The 17,355-nt window shown below is 43.3% G+C and overlaps 1 protein-coding gene across 3 annotated transcripts in view; it reads right to left on the reverse strand.

Moving 5' to 3' along the window:
* The window catches only part of MMAA (metabolism of cobalamin associated A), a 35,147-nt gene extending 20,046 nt beyond the window's left edge, over nt 1-15,101 (reverse strand). The window contains exons 1-2 of one of the 3 annotated variants that reach the window (XM_056562855.1): nt 15,003-15,101; nt 9,076-9,514 (exon numbers count right to left, since the gene is read on the reverse strand). In XM_056562855.1, coding sequence (XP_056418830.1) covers nt 9,076-9,460 — 385 coding nt within the window. In that variant the 5' untranslated portion in view covers nt 9,461-9,514; nt 15,003-15,101. Of the gene's footprint in view, nt 1-9,075; nt 9,515-14,566; nt 14,658-14,703; nt 14,946-15,002 lie in introns of those variants that run through there. The other 2 variants (XM_056562853.1, XM_056562854.1) reach the window with 2 other exon arrangements.
* Between the last annotated feature and the right edge of the window lie 2,254 nt (nt 15,102-17,355).

Here is a 17,355-nt window from a genome sequence, read left to right on the forward strand (position 1 = left end):
AGCTGGAAACAATTCACAATGTTGTACTGGCCTCCACAATTGCCAGATCTAATAGTTTGAAAACTGTGTCAGCCCCCCATGGCAGGGGATCTAAATGACAGAGACACTGTATGACTAAATTAGGAGTCCATTTACAATTATATGCTGGCACATGTCTAGGTAGAACTAGACTACTGCCTAGACATTTGCCGTGCCACTAGTGGAAATCACTTCCAACATTTGGAGCGTATAGATAAAACTTGGACAGTGTATCTTTCCATGTTAATAAATTTGCAACATCCTTTTTAAATCAACCTGTACTGCTGCCCTAAGGCTAGGATCGAATGTTGTATATTGGGCAATACATTTAACCAAAACCAGTGGGCCCACAGAAAAAAAGGTGAAAATCTTTATAGTATTAGTTTTTCTCCATGATGTTCCATTCCTGGCTTTGTCTAAAAAGATTAAGTGTGAACTGTGAACCCTTCCCAATTCTTCCTGGTTGTGCCAACAATTGGTGATGCATGTGCTCTGACAGGGGGGTATTCACTTGTTGCAGCAGATGTGAAAAAAAGTTAATCCCTAAAAGATTCCCAAAACATACAATAATTAATAAGAGTGGAACAAATAATAAATGGTCACTAACTTTTCAACAAACTTTGCATAAATCATATCATATTGTGTTAGTGAACATAAGAAATATTGTAATATCTTAAATGCCCTTTTTCTAATCTTATCAGACTCCTCCTCCTTCTCCCTCTTACACCAATCATTCAAAAAATGCAAAAATCCATCTTGACATGGATCAGCTTACAGGTTTCATGTCCATAAAAGTCTATAAAGAGGGTACAGGAGGCATCAGCTGCAGAGTGAGAGAGGCAGAGACATACACAGAGATGCTGCTGAAGGCTCTATTAAGGGTTATACCTCACTCAAAGGTTTTATTTGTAGCTTACACAGCTCAGTATTGCTGTTTAATGTCATCCATACTGCTTCTGGGGGTGTGCAGCAGGATCCCCTCTTCTGTGTGTCCTGTGTATGGGAGCCATTATAGAGATTAGTTTCCGCCATCTAGCTCAAAGACAACAGAAAATTAAAGATGGAGCCTTCAGAAGGGAAACATTGTGAAAAATGTGACCTACAAATTATATAATGGCCAGAAATAGTGATACTCTTCATGTACACACAGGCAGCTTATCCTGAAAAGTTTGAGAGGTTAGTGACCAGATAAGGATGCCACAAAAAAGTTTAATTTAACAAACTGCCCTGAAGTGTACATCCTATTTAAAGAACTTCTGACATGTCATAAGGTGTTAACATTCGGGGTACGTCTGTGACCCTCATTTAAGTGTACCTGTCATTAGCAAAAACTTTTTATACAATGTAGATAATATGTATATTTGTAATGAGTAAAAAATGAATATATTTTTGCCCTTGCAGCTATTGCCTGTGTTTCTCTGTGAGGTGACAATACAGGAAGTGTGGGTGGACAAGCAGGGCTCTGTGCACAGAGGACAAGCAGGGCTCTGTGCACAGAGGACAAGCAGGGCTCTGTGCACAGAGGACAAGCAGGGCTCTGTGCACAGAGGACAAGCAGGGCTCTGTGCACAGAGGACAAGCAGGGCTCTGTGCACAGAGGACAAGCAGGGCTCTGTGCACAGAGGACAAGCAGGGCTCTGTGCACAGAGGACAAGCAGGGCTCTGTGCACAGAGGATGCACAAAGATGCTTATCCTTTGCCAAGGATCGAGGAGTCAATCACAGCCCTCAGGTTGGCTGCTTACTTTTCCACCCTGGACTTAACCAGCAGATATTGGCAAGTGCCTATGGCAGTAGAGGATAGGGAAAAGGCCGCCTTCACTACACCCATGGGACTGTTCAAGTTTAAAAGTATGCCGTTTGGGCCCTGCTACATTCCAGCGTCTGATGGAAAGGTGTCTGGGCCATCTAAATTTTCTAAGTGTCCTAATGTACCTGGATAATGTCATTGTGTATTCCAAGTCCTACCAGTAACACCGCAGTCATCTGTCAAAGTCTTCCAAGTCTTAAATGGGCACGGTCACCAAATTTTTCTTTTGGATACGTTGTAGTACTTATGTACTACAATATCTCTAATATAGATCCATTAATTTTTTTTTATTAAAATAGCTTATTTTAATTTTGAAAACCGGACACTAGGGTTTTCCCTCGTAATGGCCGGCTGCAGGCTGGCGTGATGTCACACTTGAATTCGGACCGGTGCCAGCCGGGCAATCAGTCCTAATTCATTCAGCCTGCACTCGCTCCTTGCCAATCAGACAGGCGGGAGCGAGTGCTGAGAGCACATTGGCTCCCTGGGCCTCACACGCCAGCCCCGCCTCCCGGCATTTACACGCCACTGCTGCTGCCGCCTCAGGACTCTGCACTAGGGTATGTCTTGGGGAGAGTGGGGTATGGGGTTTTCAGCTTTGTGGGGTAAGTGGGATTCGGGGTTCTCAACACGGGGGGGGGGGGGAGGGGGGTGTAACGGGGGTAGCGTCGCGGCCATGGCCCTTACTTATTTTCAACACAGGGGGCCTCCAGCTGTTTCACCACTACAACTCCCTGCATGCCCTGACAGCCAATAGATGTCAGGGCAAGCTGGGAGTTGTAGTGGTTAAACAGCTGGAGGCACCCTGTATAGGTGAACTAAGGGCAGAAGTCGGCCCCCCAGCAGGCATCAGTGACGTCGCGCCTGCTGGGGAAGTCTGCCTGGTAAGTGAGCACACTACCAGGCAGACAAAAAGGCATTTTTAAAATAGTAAAAAAAAAAAAAAAAAATGTAAAGGCAGGGAGGTGGTTAGGGATAGATGGGCAATAGGCATGGACATTAAAAAAATAAAAAAAGATGGTGGGAGCTACTCTTTAAGCATGGATTAAAGATTAAACCGTACAAGTGTCACCAGCTCAAGCCTCAGGTCCATTATTGGGTCATGTTGTCAGTGCAATCCTGAAAAGGTGGAAGCTGTCAAGAACTGGTCTACCTCGCGTACGGTGAAAGATGTCAGGAGCTTCCTGGGATTTGCCGGCTACTACCGCCGCTTCATTCTCCACTTCGCTCAGATTGCAGAAACCCACACAGCCCTTTTACAGGGTACGGCGAAGGAGAACTACAATGGAAGACTACCTATTGAATGGTCCAAAGAGCAAGAGACAGCGTTACGGGCTCTTAAACGTCTGCTGACGGAGCCACCCATCTTGGTGTAACCAGACTACAGTCAGCTGTTCTGGATGTATACTGATGCCAGTTTCGAGGGTCTGGGAGCTATCCTGTCCTAAGTCCAGGAAGGACAAGAGTGAGTAATTTCCTATGCCAGTCACAATCTGCGAGGAGCAGAGAAGAACGATGCCAATTACAGCTCATTCAAGTTGGAACTTCTCACCCTGGTGTGGGCCGTGACCCAAAGTTTCAATAAGACTATTTGACTGCCATGGCATTTACTTTCGACACGAACAATAACCCGTTGGCCCACCTGAACACTGCCAAGTTGGGTACCATTGAACAGCGATGGGCTTCAAGACTAGCCAATTACAGTTTCACCATCAAGTACAGAAGCGGCAAGTCAAATGTCAATGCAGATGTACTGTCTCAGATGACCCCCGGCGAAGAACCACCTGTTGAAGACGTGTGGGTAAGATGTGGAGATGCCCCCATTTTATCAGCGGTTCGTCAACCAGAATGTTGTGACCGCCCTCATGGACAGTGAACCCAGGTCCAAAAAGGTTAAGGAAGACCTATACACCTGGAAGACTCTTCAAGACGAAAGTAGAGTCATGGGGGATCTGTTGGACTACCTTCTGGCGAAAAAAGGTGCCAACATGAAGATTCTATTGGATCGGAATGCGAAGTGACATTGAGAAATGGTGCAGTGAATGTGCAGTCTGTAACATCACAGAATGTGTGCAAGGACGCAAGAGCACCCTACCATTCCATCCAGAGTGAAAGGCCCATCCAGTTGGTTGCATTAGACCACGTTAAATTCTCTCCTACCCGGTATGGGTATACTTATGCTCTCATGGTGGATCATTACTCTAAATGGGTTGTCAATGTACCCGTCAAAGATCTCACAGCCAAGACAGGAGCCAAGATGTTCTACTCCAATTGGGTGCAGTTGGGCCTCGAAGGAACGGCCTTCGAGGCCCAACTCTTCCAAGAGTTATGTAAATTCCATGCCTGTAAGAAACTCCGGACTACCGCTTACCATCCCCAGGGGAATGGGCTCTATGAGCGCATCAATGAAGTCTTTACCCACATGTTGCGAGCACAAGAGTGGCCCGAATTACTGGAGATATATAACAACACAGTCCATTGTTCTACGGGGTATACCCCTTTCTACTTGATGATGGGGAGACATGGGCAGCTGCCTTAAGACCGGACATTTGGGCTCCAGGCCCCGTTCAACTCTCCGCAAGCCTCCCTAGAATGGGTCTCTGACTACCAGAGAAGGATCCAAGAAGCCAAAGAAATTGTCAGCAAAAAGATGGGCGGGGCTCAACAGAGACAACAAGTTTCCAAGGACCAACAAGCTAGAGTCTATCTGGGAGACAGATCCGTACACTGTGACGGCCATAGCCTATCCTGAGTCTGATGTCTACGAAGTGTAAAAACCTGGGTATGAGCCACAAGTCGTTCACATAAATGGAATCAATTTATGTCTCAAAGAAGATCTACCAATGCTCCCAGCGCCGCCTCCTCCAGCTGTCAGGCCTGCGAGAGAGTATGTCCCCGGGCGAGGGAATCCACTCGTCTATGGATTTCCCCATGTTTTCTCCAAATCAGCCTGCAATCTTCTATGTCTCACCAACACCGGGGCTGGTTCAACCCACATTAGTCTTCACACCAGTCCCAGTCTTGTCACTGCTACAGCCTATACACCAGTCTCCAGAGTGCCAACCCTGTTACCAGCCTCTCCAGCACAGCTGCCAGAGACTCTGAGTCCAGCCAGTCCTGAACTAATACCAGCATCTGAGTTCTCTGAGGGAGAGCCAGCCGCAGCTCCAGAACTCCCAAGAGCTCCAGAAATCTCAAGAGTTCCAGATTCTCCAAAGGTGGTGTTGTGCAGATCCCAAAGGTCGACGCAAGGACAACTACCAGCTAGGTATAAGTAATAATGGTAGTGCTGTGTACAAACTTGTCAGTATAACACATAGTCTAAATCAGTCAGCTTACATAATGTATTATATAAGATAGTCAGATGACTAGTTAGGACTGTATCTAACATGTACATTTCCAGTCCATAATTCCCCTGTCTAAAACAAGAGTTGCTGCATATAAAAGGTAACACTGGTATGTTATATAAAAACATGTATAGAGTTCTGGGGAGAAGTGGTTAGTGCCGAGGGGCCCCAGTAGCTAAGGCATCAGGTAGAGAGCCTCAGGCAGCCTGATCCGACTCAAGTATATTAAATGTGATAAAAGTGTAGTTATAAAGGGTAATGAATCCCACATGTTTATGTCCCTTTATTGAAAGGTACATGTATGGACGTTTTCACAAAAATGTTACATGGACTCATCTCAGTTCTTTTTATTCAGACCTGTGAAAGGACATTCGACAATAATGTCCCAGGAACTGTCAGTCTAGGCCCCAGTGGCCACTTCCAGTCGTCTGCCCTCCAGGACTGGGCACCAAGGACGGCTGTGTTTAAGAGGGGGAGTTTTTGGTGGCCCAGTGTGGGAGTTGTATCTTTAAGAAAGGTTAACGTGATCATCAGTTGTCATGGGAGTTCTCATGTGATTGTTACCCTGGAGGTATCAGTGACCAGGTGACTTAAAGATGACCAATGGGACCCCACCAGAGTCTCCCCCCATAAAAGCCCTGGGAGGAGTCTCTTCTCTCTCTTAGTTCCTGAGTCTTTGCTGAGGTGCAGTGGAGCCTAAGAGTGTGTCTGGAGTCAAAGGAGACTCAAGTTTAGTATGCAGCTACAAGTCTACAAGTAAGCTAAAGTTACAGCTTAGTCTATCTCCAGTCAAGTCAAGTCAGTCATTGTCATCTATTGTTAAGTCAACGTGGCCTCACTAAATTGTCTAAAACCACTGCAAGCCCTAGCAAGCCCTTAAAGGTCTCTGAAGTCAGTGGTCACCTCCGTGGGCCTGGCTACACTGTATAGACTGTGCCATCTGTCACTCAGTAAAGCTACCATTGTCTGTAACTTGGTGTCAGAGTCATTATTGCCCTTGTGCCTAGCCCAGGATCCAGGGTATAACTTTGGGTGGTATTGAGGATAAACCATGCCCTGGCGTCACGAATGGGGTTAATGCCATCTGCCCATAGGGTAATTCCATCTGCCCTGAATCTCACACTCCATACCACAACATGCTTCCAGCTCACACAGCAGGATGATTGATAAGGTAGGGGCCTGCACAGAGCCCTGCTTGTCCTCCCACACGTCCTGTACTTGGTCTCCTCACAGAAACATTAAAAAATATACACATTTTTTAAACAATGTATACAGTCATGGCCGTAAATGTTGGCACCCCTGAAAGTTCTCTAGAAAATAGTATTTAAAAAGTATTTATCACAGAAAAGGATTGCAGTAACACATGTTTTGCTATACACATGTTTATTCTCTTTGTGTGTATCTGAACTAAACGAAAAAAAGGGAGGAAAAAAAAGCAAAATTGGACATAATGTCACACCAAACTCCAAAAATGGGCTGGATAAAATTATTGGCACCCTTTCAAAATTGTGGAAAAACAAGATTGTTTCAAGCATGTGGGGCAAGTAACAGGGGTGGGCAATATAAAAATCACACCTGAAAGCAGATAAAAAGGAGAGAAGTTTACTTAGTCTTTGCATTGTGTGTCTGTGTGCCATACTAAGCACGGACAACAAAAAGGAGAAGAGAACTGTCTGAGGACTTCGACATTTAAATGAAATGTAACGCTATGGCAGGAGACCCAGGAGGACCCCACTGCTGACACAGAGACATAAAAAAAGAAAGACTAAATTTTGCCAAAATGAACTTGAGTAAGCCAAAATCCTTCTGGGAAAACATCTTGTGGACAGATGAGACCAAGATAGAGCTTTTAGGTAAAGCACATCCTTCTACTGTTTACCAAAAAAGGAATGAGGCCTACAAAGAAAAGAACACAGTATCTACAGTGAAATATGGTGGAGGTTCAATTGAACATCCCATTGTACACCTGTGGAGAGATCTTAAAGGGGTTCTTCCGGACGCTGCGAGTGGAGCTCCGGAAGGCAGGGCAGCGGAGTACCCCTTTAATATTGCTGTTGGGAAAAGGCCACATTCCAATAAGAGACCTGGAGCAGTTTGCAAAGGAAGAGTGGTCCAACATTCCGGCTGAGAGGTGTAAGAAGCTTATTGATAGTTATAGGAAGCAAGTGAATATTAAGTTAAGGGTGCCAATAATTTTGTCCAGTCCATTTTTGGAGTTTGGTGTTACATTATGCTTTTTATTTGCTTTTTTTCCTCCTTTTTTGGTTTAGTTCCAATACACACAAAGGGAATAAACATGTTTGTAGCAAAACATGTGTTACTACAATGCTTTTCTGTGAGAAATACTTCATTTTCTTTAAAAAAAATTCAGGGGTGCCAACATTTACGGCCATGACTGTATTACAAATATACATATAATATCTACATTATATAAAAAGTTTTTGTTAACGATAGGTACACTTTAATATCTAGAATAAAGAAGCTCCCCCAGTAGAGAGGCCTGTTAGAACACATTCCTAAAGAGGCATCTGCTTTACCCACATACAATAAAACACCGATATAAATGAATGGGCTAGTGCAGTGGCCTGGAGCAAGGGAACACACTTTTCCCTGCTCAGCCGACCAGTGCTCCCTCTATGATGCAGATGGTGCGATTAGCACTGTCTGCAACATTCTGCTCTGGCCAGGCCTGAATAGAAAGAGGCCAGAGCAGCAAATAGTAACTTTAAAGTAATTCCCTAACACCAGGACAGGTGAGCATTCTCAGTTTTCCACAATCTTTAGCACTACAGTTGTTGCAAAACTACAGCTCCCGTAATGCACTTTGTCTGAGCATGATGGGAGTTGTAGTTTGAAACAGCTGGAAAGTCCTAGGGAACTGCACATTTCTTATGGGGGCATAGTGGCACAGTTAATTGGGGGAAAGGGGTCATAGTGGCACATTTCATATAGTGGGGCATAGTAACAGTTCATGATGGGGTAATAAAGGCACAATTCATTGGAGGTCATAATGGTGCAATTCATATGGGGGATATAGTAGGTCGGTTCATATTGGGGCACAGCGGCATATTTCATTAGGGGGTGCAGTGGCATCACTGAGGGGGCACAGTTATCTCATTCATTGTTTTAAGGGACACAAAGGTATAATTATTTGGTTTAGGCCAGTGTTTGGCACATCATGTGACAGTATACTCAGGGGAACTGTGTGTAATACAATTATACCAGGGGCACTGTGTGTTCAGCATTGCACCGGGGGCACTGTGTGTTCAGCATTGCACCGGGGGCACGGTGGGTTCAGCATTGCACCGGGGGCACGGTGGGTTCAGCATTGCACCGGGGGCACGGTGGGTTCAGTATTGCACCGGGGGCACGGTGGGTCCAGTATTGCATCGGGGGGAGTGGTGTGTGACAGTATTACACCGGGGGCACGGTGTGTGTGGCAGTATTATACCAAGGGCACGGTGTGTGGCCGTATTATACCAAGGGCACGGTGTGTGGCAGTATTATACTCAGGGCCACATTGTTGCAGTATTCAGGTCAAACAGGAAACAGCAGTAGATTTACATCCTTCACACTTCAGTCGCTCATTTCACCCAGTGACTTATTATTAGGGTACTAATAGTGTTCTACAACAGGAAGCACCTCTCTCTACTGTCACTAGGTGCAAACCAGGTCTAAGTGTTTAGCGTGCACTTTCACTGGATTGCAGACCCCTACCAAAAATAGTTGACTATCTCTGGTGTAGAACCCCAATAGCTAGATTTTATCCCTGTAAACTAACCCTAGCACTAATTAAAACATAACACTGAATGTAAAATACATGTATAACCATTAACAAAACATATACTGAATGGCTGAACATATAAGTATTAAGGAAACAAACATGGGATATAACACTGACCCACTCTAAACGCTAGAGGTTTTCCGTTATTTAATCGCTCTTCTTCCCGGTGATGGGACAGTACCTTCTGCAACAGTATTTGAGCAATCTGCCTTTTCCTCAGATGGGTAGACTCGACCAGTGTTATGGCTTCAGCCAAGCAGGCTCTTTGCCCATTTATCAGACCTCTATAAATGTTACTAAGCAGCCTCTGTTCTTTCTCTGCTAGAGGCTCGGCTTCTTGTTGTGATATAGCAGAAATACATAGAGTCCTTCTAGAACCAAGATAGTCTATTTGGTGTAGAAACTGTTCAACGCCTAGTCTCTGTGAAGATGCCAACAGCAAAGCATTCCTATGTAACATGCTTGTTAGCGTCCGAAGCGGGCAAAAGGCTAACCCTGACATATTGGCAATGCTTAAGCTACAATTTAGAAGGGTGGTTCAGCAGCTCCTCTTCAGCTGTAAAGACAAATAAAAAATTATTTAACCCTTGAAATATGGCTGATAAATATTAAATTGGTTTTCAGAGAAAATCCATTGATGGCCTAGCAACAAGATTAGCCATCAATATCTTATCAGTGGGGTCAGGGATGTGGAAATCCTATCGCCTGACACCGGGGACATGCAGTTCTGGGCACCGGGCAAGTAAATTTTTCAGGCCTTTAGCCCTGTTTCGAGTCAGCAGAGCCGAACCTGAAAGCCTCCCCAACAAGTACGGCGGCGCTCAGGGTGTATGGAGTGGGCACTGACTCGAGCCCGCACCATACCCGGTGGCCCCCAATTGATTTCAATATCTGGGGGCAGACGGTAATAGCCGGCATGCAGCAACCACTATTAAACTTTCAGATCGCAGACAGCAGCATCTAAAGGGACATCTAAATGCTCCCTGGAGGGCTAGTGTGGTGAATCGCTGGCTTGGGGGGGGGGGGAGGGTGATTGTGGTCGGGTGGTGGGCTAAACACTATAGAGGTAGCCAGACGGCTTACCTCTTGTTCCTTGGTGTCCGTGGCTCTGTCATTGATAGAGGCTGGCTAGACCAGGCTTTATAAATGGAGCGCAGAGCACACAGATCAATGGAGTTCAATAGAACTGCATTGATCTGTATAAGGAGTCTAATGATTCCTCCTAAAAGTCCCCTAAGTTTCAAATAAAAGTTTAAAAGAAACACGTTAAAGGGGTATTCCAGGCAAACCTTTTTTTATACATATCAAGTGGCTCCGGAAAGTTAAACAGATTTGTAAATTACTTAATCCAAGGATAATGAAGAAAAAACGGCACTCACCCGTCTTCTCTCTAGAATTCTTTCTTTATTGCAAAATACTCACAATTAAAAACGTGGATGGGGGAGAGGAATCGACAAGGTAGGGTACACAAATTGGCGACAGATTCTGTTTCACTCGGCTGGCGAGCTTCCTCTGGCCATTAGATTTGTAAATTACTTCTATTAAAAAATCTTAATACTTCCAATAGTTATTAGCTTCTGAAGTTTTCTGTCTAACTGCTCAATGATAATGTCACGTCCATCATGCATCATGATGTCTCCCATCATGCACAGCTCCCGGGACGTGAGTCATCAGAAAGCAGTTAGACAGAAAACAACAACTCAACTTCAGAAGCTAATAACTATTGGAAGGATTAAGATTTTTTTTAATAGAAGTAATTTACAAATCTGTTTAACTTTCCGGAGCCAGTTGATATATAAAAAAAAGTTTTGGCCTGGAATACCCCTTTAACCCCTTCCATATTAAAAGTTCAAATCACCCCTTTTCCTATATAAAAAACATGTAAACATAAAAATAAACATATTCCTCGTGTGCGTAATTGTCCGAACTATTAAAATATAACGTTATACATCCCATAAAGTAACTGATGTAAATGTAAAAAAAATAAAATAAAAAAATCCCAGAATTGCAATGGGACAAAAAATGAGCCCTCATACAGCTTGGTATATGAAAAAATATGTAAATGTTATAGGGGTCAGAAAAAAAAAAGTTCAGCATTTTTTTTAAATCAGTAAAATGTGACGTAAACCATACAAATCTGGTATTGCTGTAATTAGGCCGACCTAAAGTATCAAAATAACATGTTAGCTTGACCACAAGGTAAATGGCGTAAAAAAAAGAAAAACCACCCAATTTGCTAAATTATCTTTTTTTTTTTTCCCAATTTCACCAATATATTTTTTTTGTTTCAGAGCATATATTATGAAAAAATAAAATGTTTTATTACAGAGTACAATCAATCCTGCGAAAAACAAGCCCTCATATGGGTCTGTAGATGAAAACATAGAAGAGTTATGATTATTATTGGGCGAGGAGGATAAAAAGTGCAAAAACTAAAAATTGGCCTGGACAAGTGAGTTGTCATGAAGGACAAGTAGATTGTGCTCCCATTTTAGTCAAGTAGTTTTTTTTTTTTTTTTTTTTTTATCTTTTTATTTCCACACCCCTGGGGGTGCCTACACCCAGAATCCCCATTGTTCTGCACAGACATGGTGCTGGAAATAAGCACTGTACAGAACCTGATGCCTCGGCTCCATACTTAGTGCAGTGGTGGCACTTGGCTACTGCAGTGCATCTCCTATTAAAGTGCATAGGAGTTAGCTCCACCAATACAGAACATATGTAGCCAAAGCACTGTTTACAACTGGATGCTACGGCTGTGCCAAACAGCTAATCAGCCTGGGTCCATGGTGCCAGCTATAGTTGCTCTATCCTGGGGCTAGACTATCAATAGGTTCCCCCCCCCCCCCCCCCCCCCCCCAAAAAAAAAAAAAAAAAAAAAAAAAACTTTAAATGTCATACTAATCTGCCCACCTCTACTAAAATATTACATAAGATATGGCAATAAAATGACAGTGAATATAACAATGCAGTGAAAAAAGGGCCTAGGACAAGTTACTGGTGTTGAAAGTATGCGAGAGGTCATCTGCTTTTTTTTTTTCTTGTTTTTTTACCTAGGCATATTTGCAGCTAATATGACATTTACGTATTTTATGCCAAGTGAAGTGTGGTGTGCAGAAGAGCCATGCGTGCATGTTACTATTCCATGCAACTCTACAGGAAGTATAGTTCCAGTACACTTTACTGGAAAATAACCAGACAAAAAGATACTGCATGCAGATTCTGCAATGGAGGCCCAAAATGGAGCCTCCAACGCAGAAGTGAACAAAGCCTTAGGCTAGGTTCACCCTGTGGAATTTCTGGGCCTAATTTCTGCCTGAGATCGAATTGGCGGCACTAGGACCGCGTGGACTACATTGCCGTCCCCATAGATGGCAATGCATTTCTGAGCAGATCTCCCAAAAGATTCACCCAGAAATGCATTGCAGTCTATGGGTGCAGAAATGCTATGTGCTCGGTCCTAGCGCCACCTGCTCATTCACCGGCAGAAATTCTGCCCAGACCATTCACATGGAGGAATTTCCCCCAGCGGAATTCCACCTCAAATAAAAGCCCAATACTTCCAATTGACACTCTGGAATTTCAGCTTGTGGAAATCTGCAAGCGGAAATTCAGAAGTGTCAACGGGAGTGCGGAATCCCATAGAAGTTTATTGGGCTTTCATTTGAGGTGGAATTCCGCTGTGTGAATAGACTCTGCCGGAGATCGAGCCGGCGGCGCTAGGACCGAGCAGACTGCATTGCTGCCTCCATAGACTGCAATGCATTTCTGGGTGGATCTTTTGGAAGATCTGCTCAGAAATGCATTGCCATCTATGGGGACGTCAATGTAGTCCGTGCGGTCCTAGTGCGGCAGGCCTGATCTCCGGCAGAAATTCTGCCCAGAAATTCCAGTGTGAACCTAGCCTAAGTATGGCACATTTAGACCAACTATTAGGCAGATAACTTCACACTAACATGTTTTGTCACCATTTTTGGTTTGCACTTAATTTGCACCAGAAACCACAGTTTATGGTACAAATGGAACAAAAATTCTGGTGCATTTGCAATGGTAAATATGCCGCATTGGTTTAGATTCATCAATCTGTCTGTTATATGCCCAAAGCAACCAACCAGATCTCAGCTATCACTTCTCAGATTGCTCTGGTATAATGAAAGCTGAGCTCCGATTCCTTGCTATGGACAAATAACAGTTTTCGCCATTATGTCATAGTGCAGCCTTCTCCAACCTGTGGTTCTCCAGCTGTTGAAAAACTCCCATCATCCCCTGACATCTAAAGGTTATAGGAATACTGAATTAAAAAAATATAAAAAAAATAAAAAAGTCTGCTTCTTAAATGGGTTGTCCAGTATAAGAAAAATGCTGTCTTTTTCTTTGCAAAAACAGCGCTACTCCTGTGGAGTGGTGCTTTTTTTGCAATGAAAAATACAGCATTTTTGTAACACTGAACAACCCCTTAAAAGGGGACTTTCTGCTTAACAACATACTAGTGAAGACTTTTTATTTATTTTTTTGAAATTCTGTAGCCTTCGTCTGTCAGATAGGCATGATAGGAGTTGAAGTTTTGTGACAGCTGGAGAACCTCAGATCTAGGATACTGGCACGTCTCTATAGACCAGTAATCTTCAATCTGCGGACCTCCAGATGTTGCAAAACTACAACTCCCAGCATGCCCGGACAGCCGTTGGCTGTCTGGGCATGCTGGGAGTTGTAGTTTTGCAACATCTGGGGGTCCGCAGGTTGAAGACCACTGCTATAGACCAATAAATGTAGCAGAAAATACACAAAGGCATTTGTTAGGCTACCCAGCATTGTGCAATGACAGAGCTGATGGCTCCCAGTATAAGATGATGGGGGTCTTCTTCACATAGCTAATATCACTACTATTGATTGTAGTGCTTATGTAAGAACAGTAGGAAAAGCCTTCCGTCTGCCCAGTATCTGCGTCTCCGATCCAGGATCATTCTAGTGACTATTTTCTGAAATGTAACCTCTAGGGCGGCGCTCATATCTGTGACAGCAGTTACAGGGCAGAGTACATATTTCTCCTCCACAATTCTAATAGGACTTTTACACAGGTCTCTATTAGAGATGAGCGAACTTACAGTAAATTCGATTTGTCACGAACTTCTCGGCTCGGCAGTTTCCTGCGTAAATTAGTTCAGCTTTCAGGTGCTCCCGTGGGCTGGAAAAGGTGGATACAGTCCTAGGAGACTCTTTCCGAGGAATGTATCCACCTTTTCCAGCCCACCGGAGCACCTGAAAGCTGAACTCATTTATGCAGGAAAAGTTATCAACTGCCGAGCTGAGAAGTTCGTGACAAATCGAATTTACTGTAAGTTCGCTCATCTCTAGTCTCTATGTTTGTTGTCCACAATTAAATGTGTGGCATCCAACCTGCAGCCCTCCAGCAGTTGCAAAACTACGACTCCCAGCATGCCCGGAAAGCTAAGGAATGTCCAAGCATACTGGGAGTTGTAGTTTTGCAACAGCTGGAGGGCTGTAGGTTTGACACCCTTACATTAGACGTGTGTAAACAAACATAGTTGCACCTAATAATGCATGCTATTTTCTATATTATATCCCCTATTCAGGCCCTATAACTTACCCCTCAAAATGATATTTTAGGTAGCAATGAGAGCCCTGGGACTACTGGTGCTCTATAAAACAATAAATGTGTACATATGAGAGGAGCATACATGGTGTATACTGTAGTATAGGTATCATAGCAGCACCACGGATTACCTGCTCCAGTATGAAGAGCCTGCACACTCCATATGCCTCTCCTGCAGCTTCCTACTATATCCTCAAAGGTCTATAGAGCCCATTGGCCAAGGACGCTCCGTGCCGCCATTAGCTTCCGGGAAATGTAGTTCTATAAGCAGCGATGTAGATTAGCTTTGCTGCAGACAGAACTACGTATCCCATGATGCACCGGCACAACACTAACGTAACGTGACAGTGTTCCCATAGTCTATGAGAATGTAGTGTTTTCCTGTCACCATATATTCAGACCGATATGCAGCGCCCGTCACATACACTACCTTGACCGTAGTTGTAAGCTCCGCCCTCAACAGGGCGCTGCTGGTTTACAGTGTGTTTCTATATGACCCAAAGTGTAGGGCGCGGCATGGTAACTAGGCAGCTGTTTCCTGATAGGAATGGCGCTTTATGCTTGGTAGTTGCAGCCTTTCTCTCAGACTTGATTTAATATAAAAAAAAAAAAAAAAAACAACTGTCCTGTTATTTTGTGTTCCCATAATGCAGTTTTGTATGGCATTTTTCTAGGCTGGGTTCACACCACGTTTTTGCAATACAGTTTTTTTTTCAGGTTTTTGATAAAAAAAACGGATTCCTCAAAACCTGACTAAACCGTATCAAAACGTGTGTACAAAGTTTTATCTGTATACGGTTAAAAACCGTATACGGTTTGAAAAGTGATGTCCGGTTGCATCCGTTTTTTAAGAAAAAAAAATGCATACATTTTGAACTTTTCACTCCATTATGAATAAAGTTTCACTTGTTTGATTGAAATTCCAAGAAAAAAAACTGTGCAAAGTCAAAAACCGTATGGTAAAAACTGGATAGAACTGTACACACATACAGTTCTGTACGGTTCCCATTGACTCCCATGTTAAAAAAAACAAAACGTATACGGGTCAATACGGTTTTTCACCTGGACCAAGAACCGTGGTAGGCCACGGTTTTCTGTCCAGAAAAAAAAAAGTAAAAAACCGTGTGGTGTGAAAAAGGGAGACAACCGTATGCAATATGGTGCATACGGTTTTGAATGGAAGTCTATGGGCACGGTTTTCTGTACAGTTGCATACGTTTTTTTTTTAAAACCGTATCCAAAAACTGTATAGAAAATCGTGGTGTGAACCCACCCTTATTTTTTTCCCTGCGTTTTTCTCATGACAAGTCATGATTCTTGCATCATATGACTCAAGGATTTCTATTGAAGAATTGCGGAGAAAAACCGCCAATGCTAAACCTACATGGTCTTTTTGAAGTTTTTTTTTCCCCTATTGACAATGGCAAGAATTTCGTAAAAAAAAAAAAAAAGGTTCAGATGGAGTAATTTTTACAGAATGTCAGGCCGGAAAACTTTCAGCCAGGCATTCTGGGAGAGGAAAAGTTGCTGAGTTGCCCCTAGCTACCAATCAGCTTGCTTCTTTCACTTTTGAAAAAGGTTCTGAGAAATGAAAGAAGCGATCTGATTGGTTCTTCTGGACAGATTTTGTGAACCATCTCCATAGACAGCAATGCATTTACTATTGATATGTTAACTATTTCTGCAGAGGCCAGAATAACATTTTCTGCGCAAGAGGTTTCCAATGTGGAAATTCCGCAGTTTGTGCAGTGCAGCAGAATTTCACTGAAAACAACAGGACTCTGCTATAACAGAATTTCCAAGCAGAATTTTCCACTGGATTCTGCATGGAAATTCTGCAGCATGAACGAGGCCTTCGTCACAACATGCCAAGATTGTGGAAAACTGTCAATGAGCCCCAAAACACCCAAGCCCAGAGGAAAACCAAAGGCCTAAAAAAAATTGGTAAGTGTGTTTGGCATTTTATAATTCTCTACTTTCTGCTAACATCTGGCCACAGCATTTTGAATGCAAAAAATATATGTTTTGTTGGACATTTTTGTGGGTATTAGAACTTAAAAACGTTGTTGCAAAAACAAAGTTTAACCCCTACAGGACACAGGTTTGGGCCTTGAGGACGCAGCCAATTTTCATGTTTGCGTTTTTGTTTTTCCTCCTCGTCTTTTTTAGAGAGTTAACTCTTTAATTTTTCCTTTATTCACAAAAATGAAAAGTGTTGCTCACCATCCGTGGGTAACTTCTTATTCTTCTTGTCATCGGTACAACTGCAGATATGCTGCGGGGAGCCACAGACAGGTGCAATAACTGGCAACAGCTGTTTCATGCATCAGCACGCATTTCCCGGCACTGCCAACATACTAGCAAAACCAATTTTACTTGGTAATGACACCATAAAATGTATTGGCTCTCCATTCTGATCCATAGATGGGATTCCTGAAGAGCCCCTCTTTAAAATATCTATGAACCAGTCACTGTTCTCCTTGTAGGCCACCTAATTTGATACCAGCTTTAACCCCTTAACCCCTTAAGGACGCAGCCCTTTTTCACCTTAAGGACTGAGCCCTTTTTCGCAATTCTGACCACCGTCACTTTACAAATTAATAACGCGAAAACGCTTTTACCGAATATTCTGATTCTGAGATAGTTTTTTCGTGACATATTCTACTTTATTTTGGTGGTAAATTTTCGGCGTTTCTTGCATCCTTTTTTTGGTGAAAAATCCCAAAATTTCATGAAAATTTAGAAAATTTAGCTTTTTTCTAACTTTGAAGCTCTCTAATTGT

The sequence above is a fragment of the Hyla sarda genome, chromosome 1 (genome assembly GCF_029499605.1).
Source record: "Hyla sarda isolate aHylSar1 chromosome 1, aHylSar1.hap1, whole genome shotgun sequence".
Lineage (NCBI taxonomy): Eukaryota > Metazoa > Chordata > Amphibia > Anura > Hylidae > Hyla > Hyla sarda.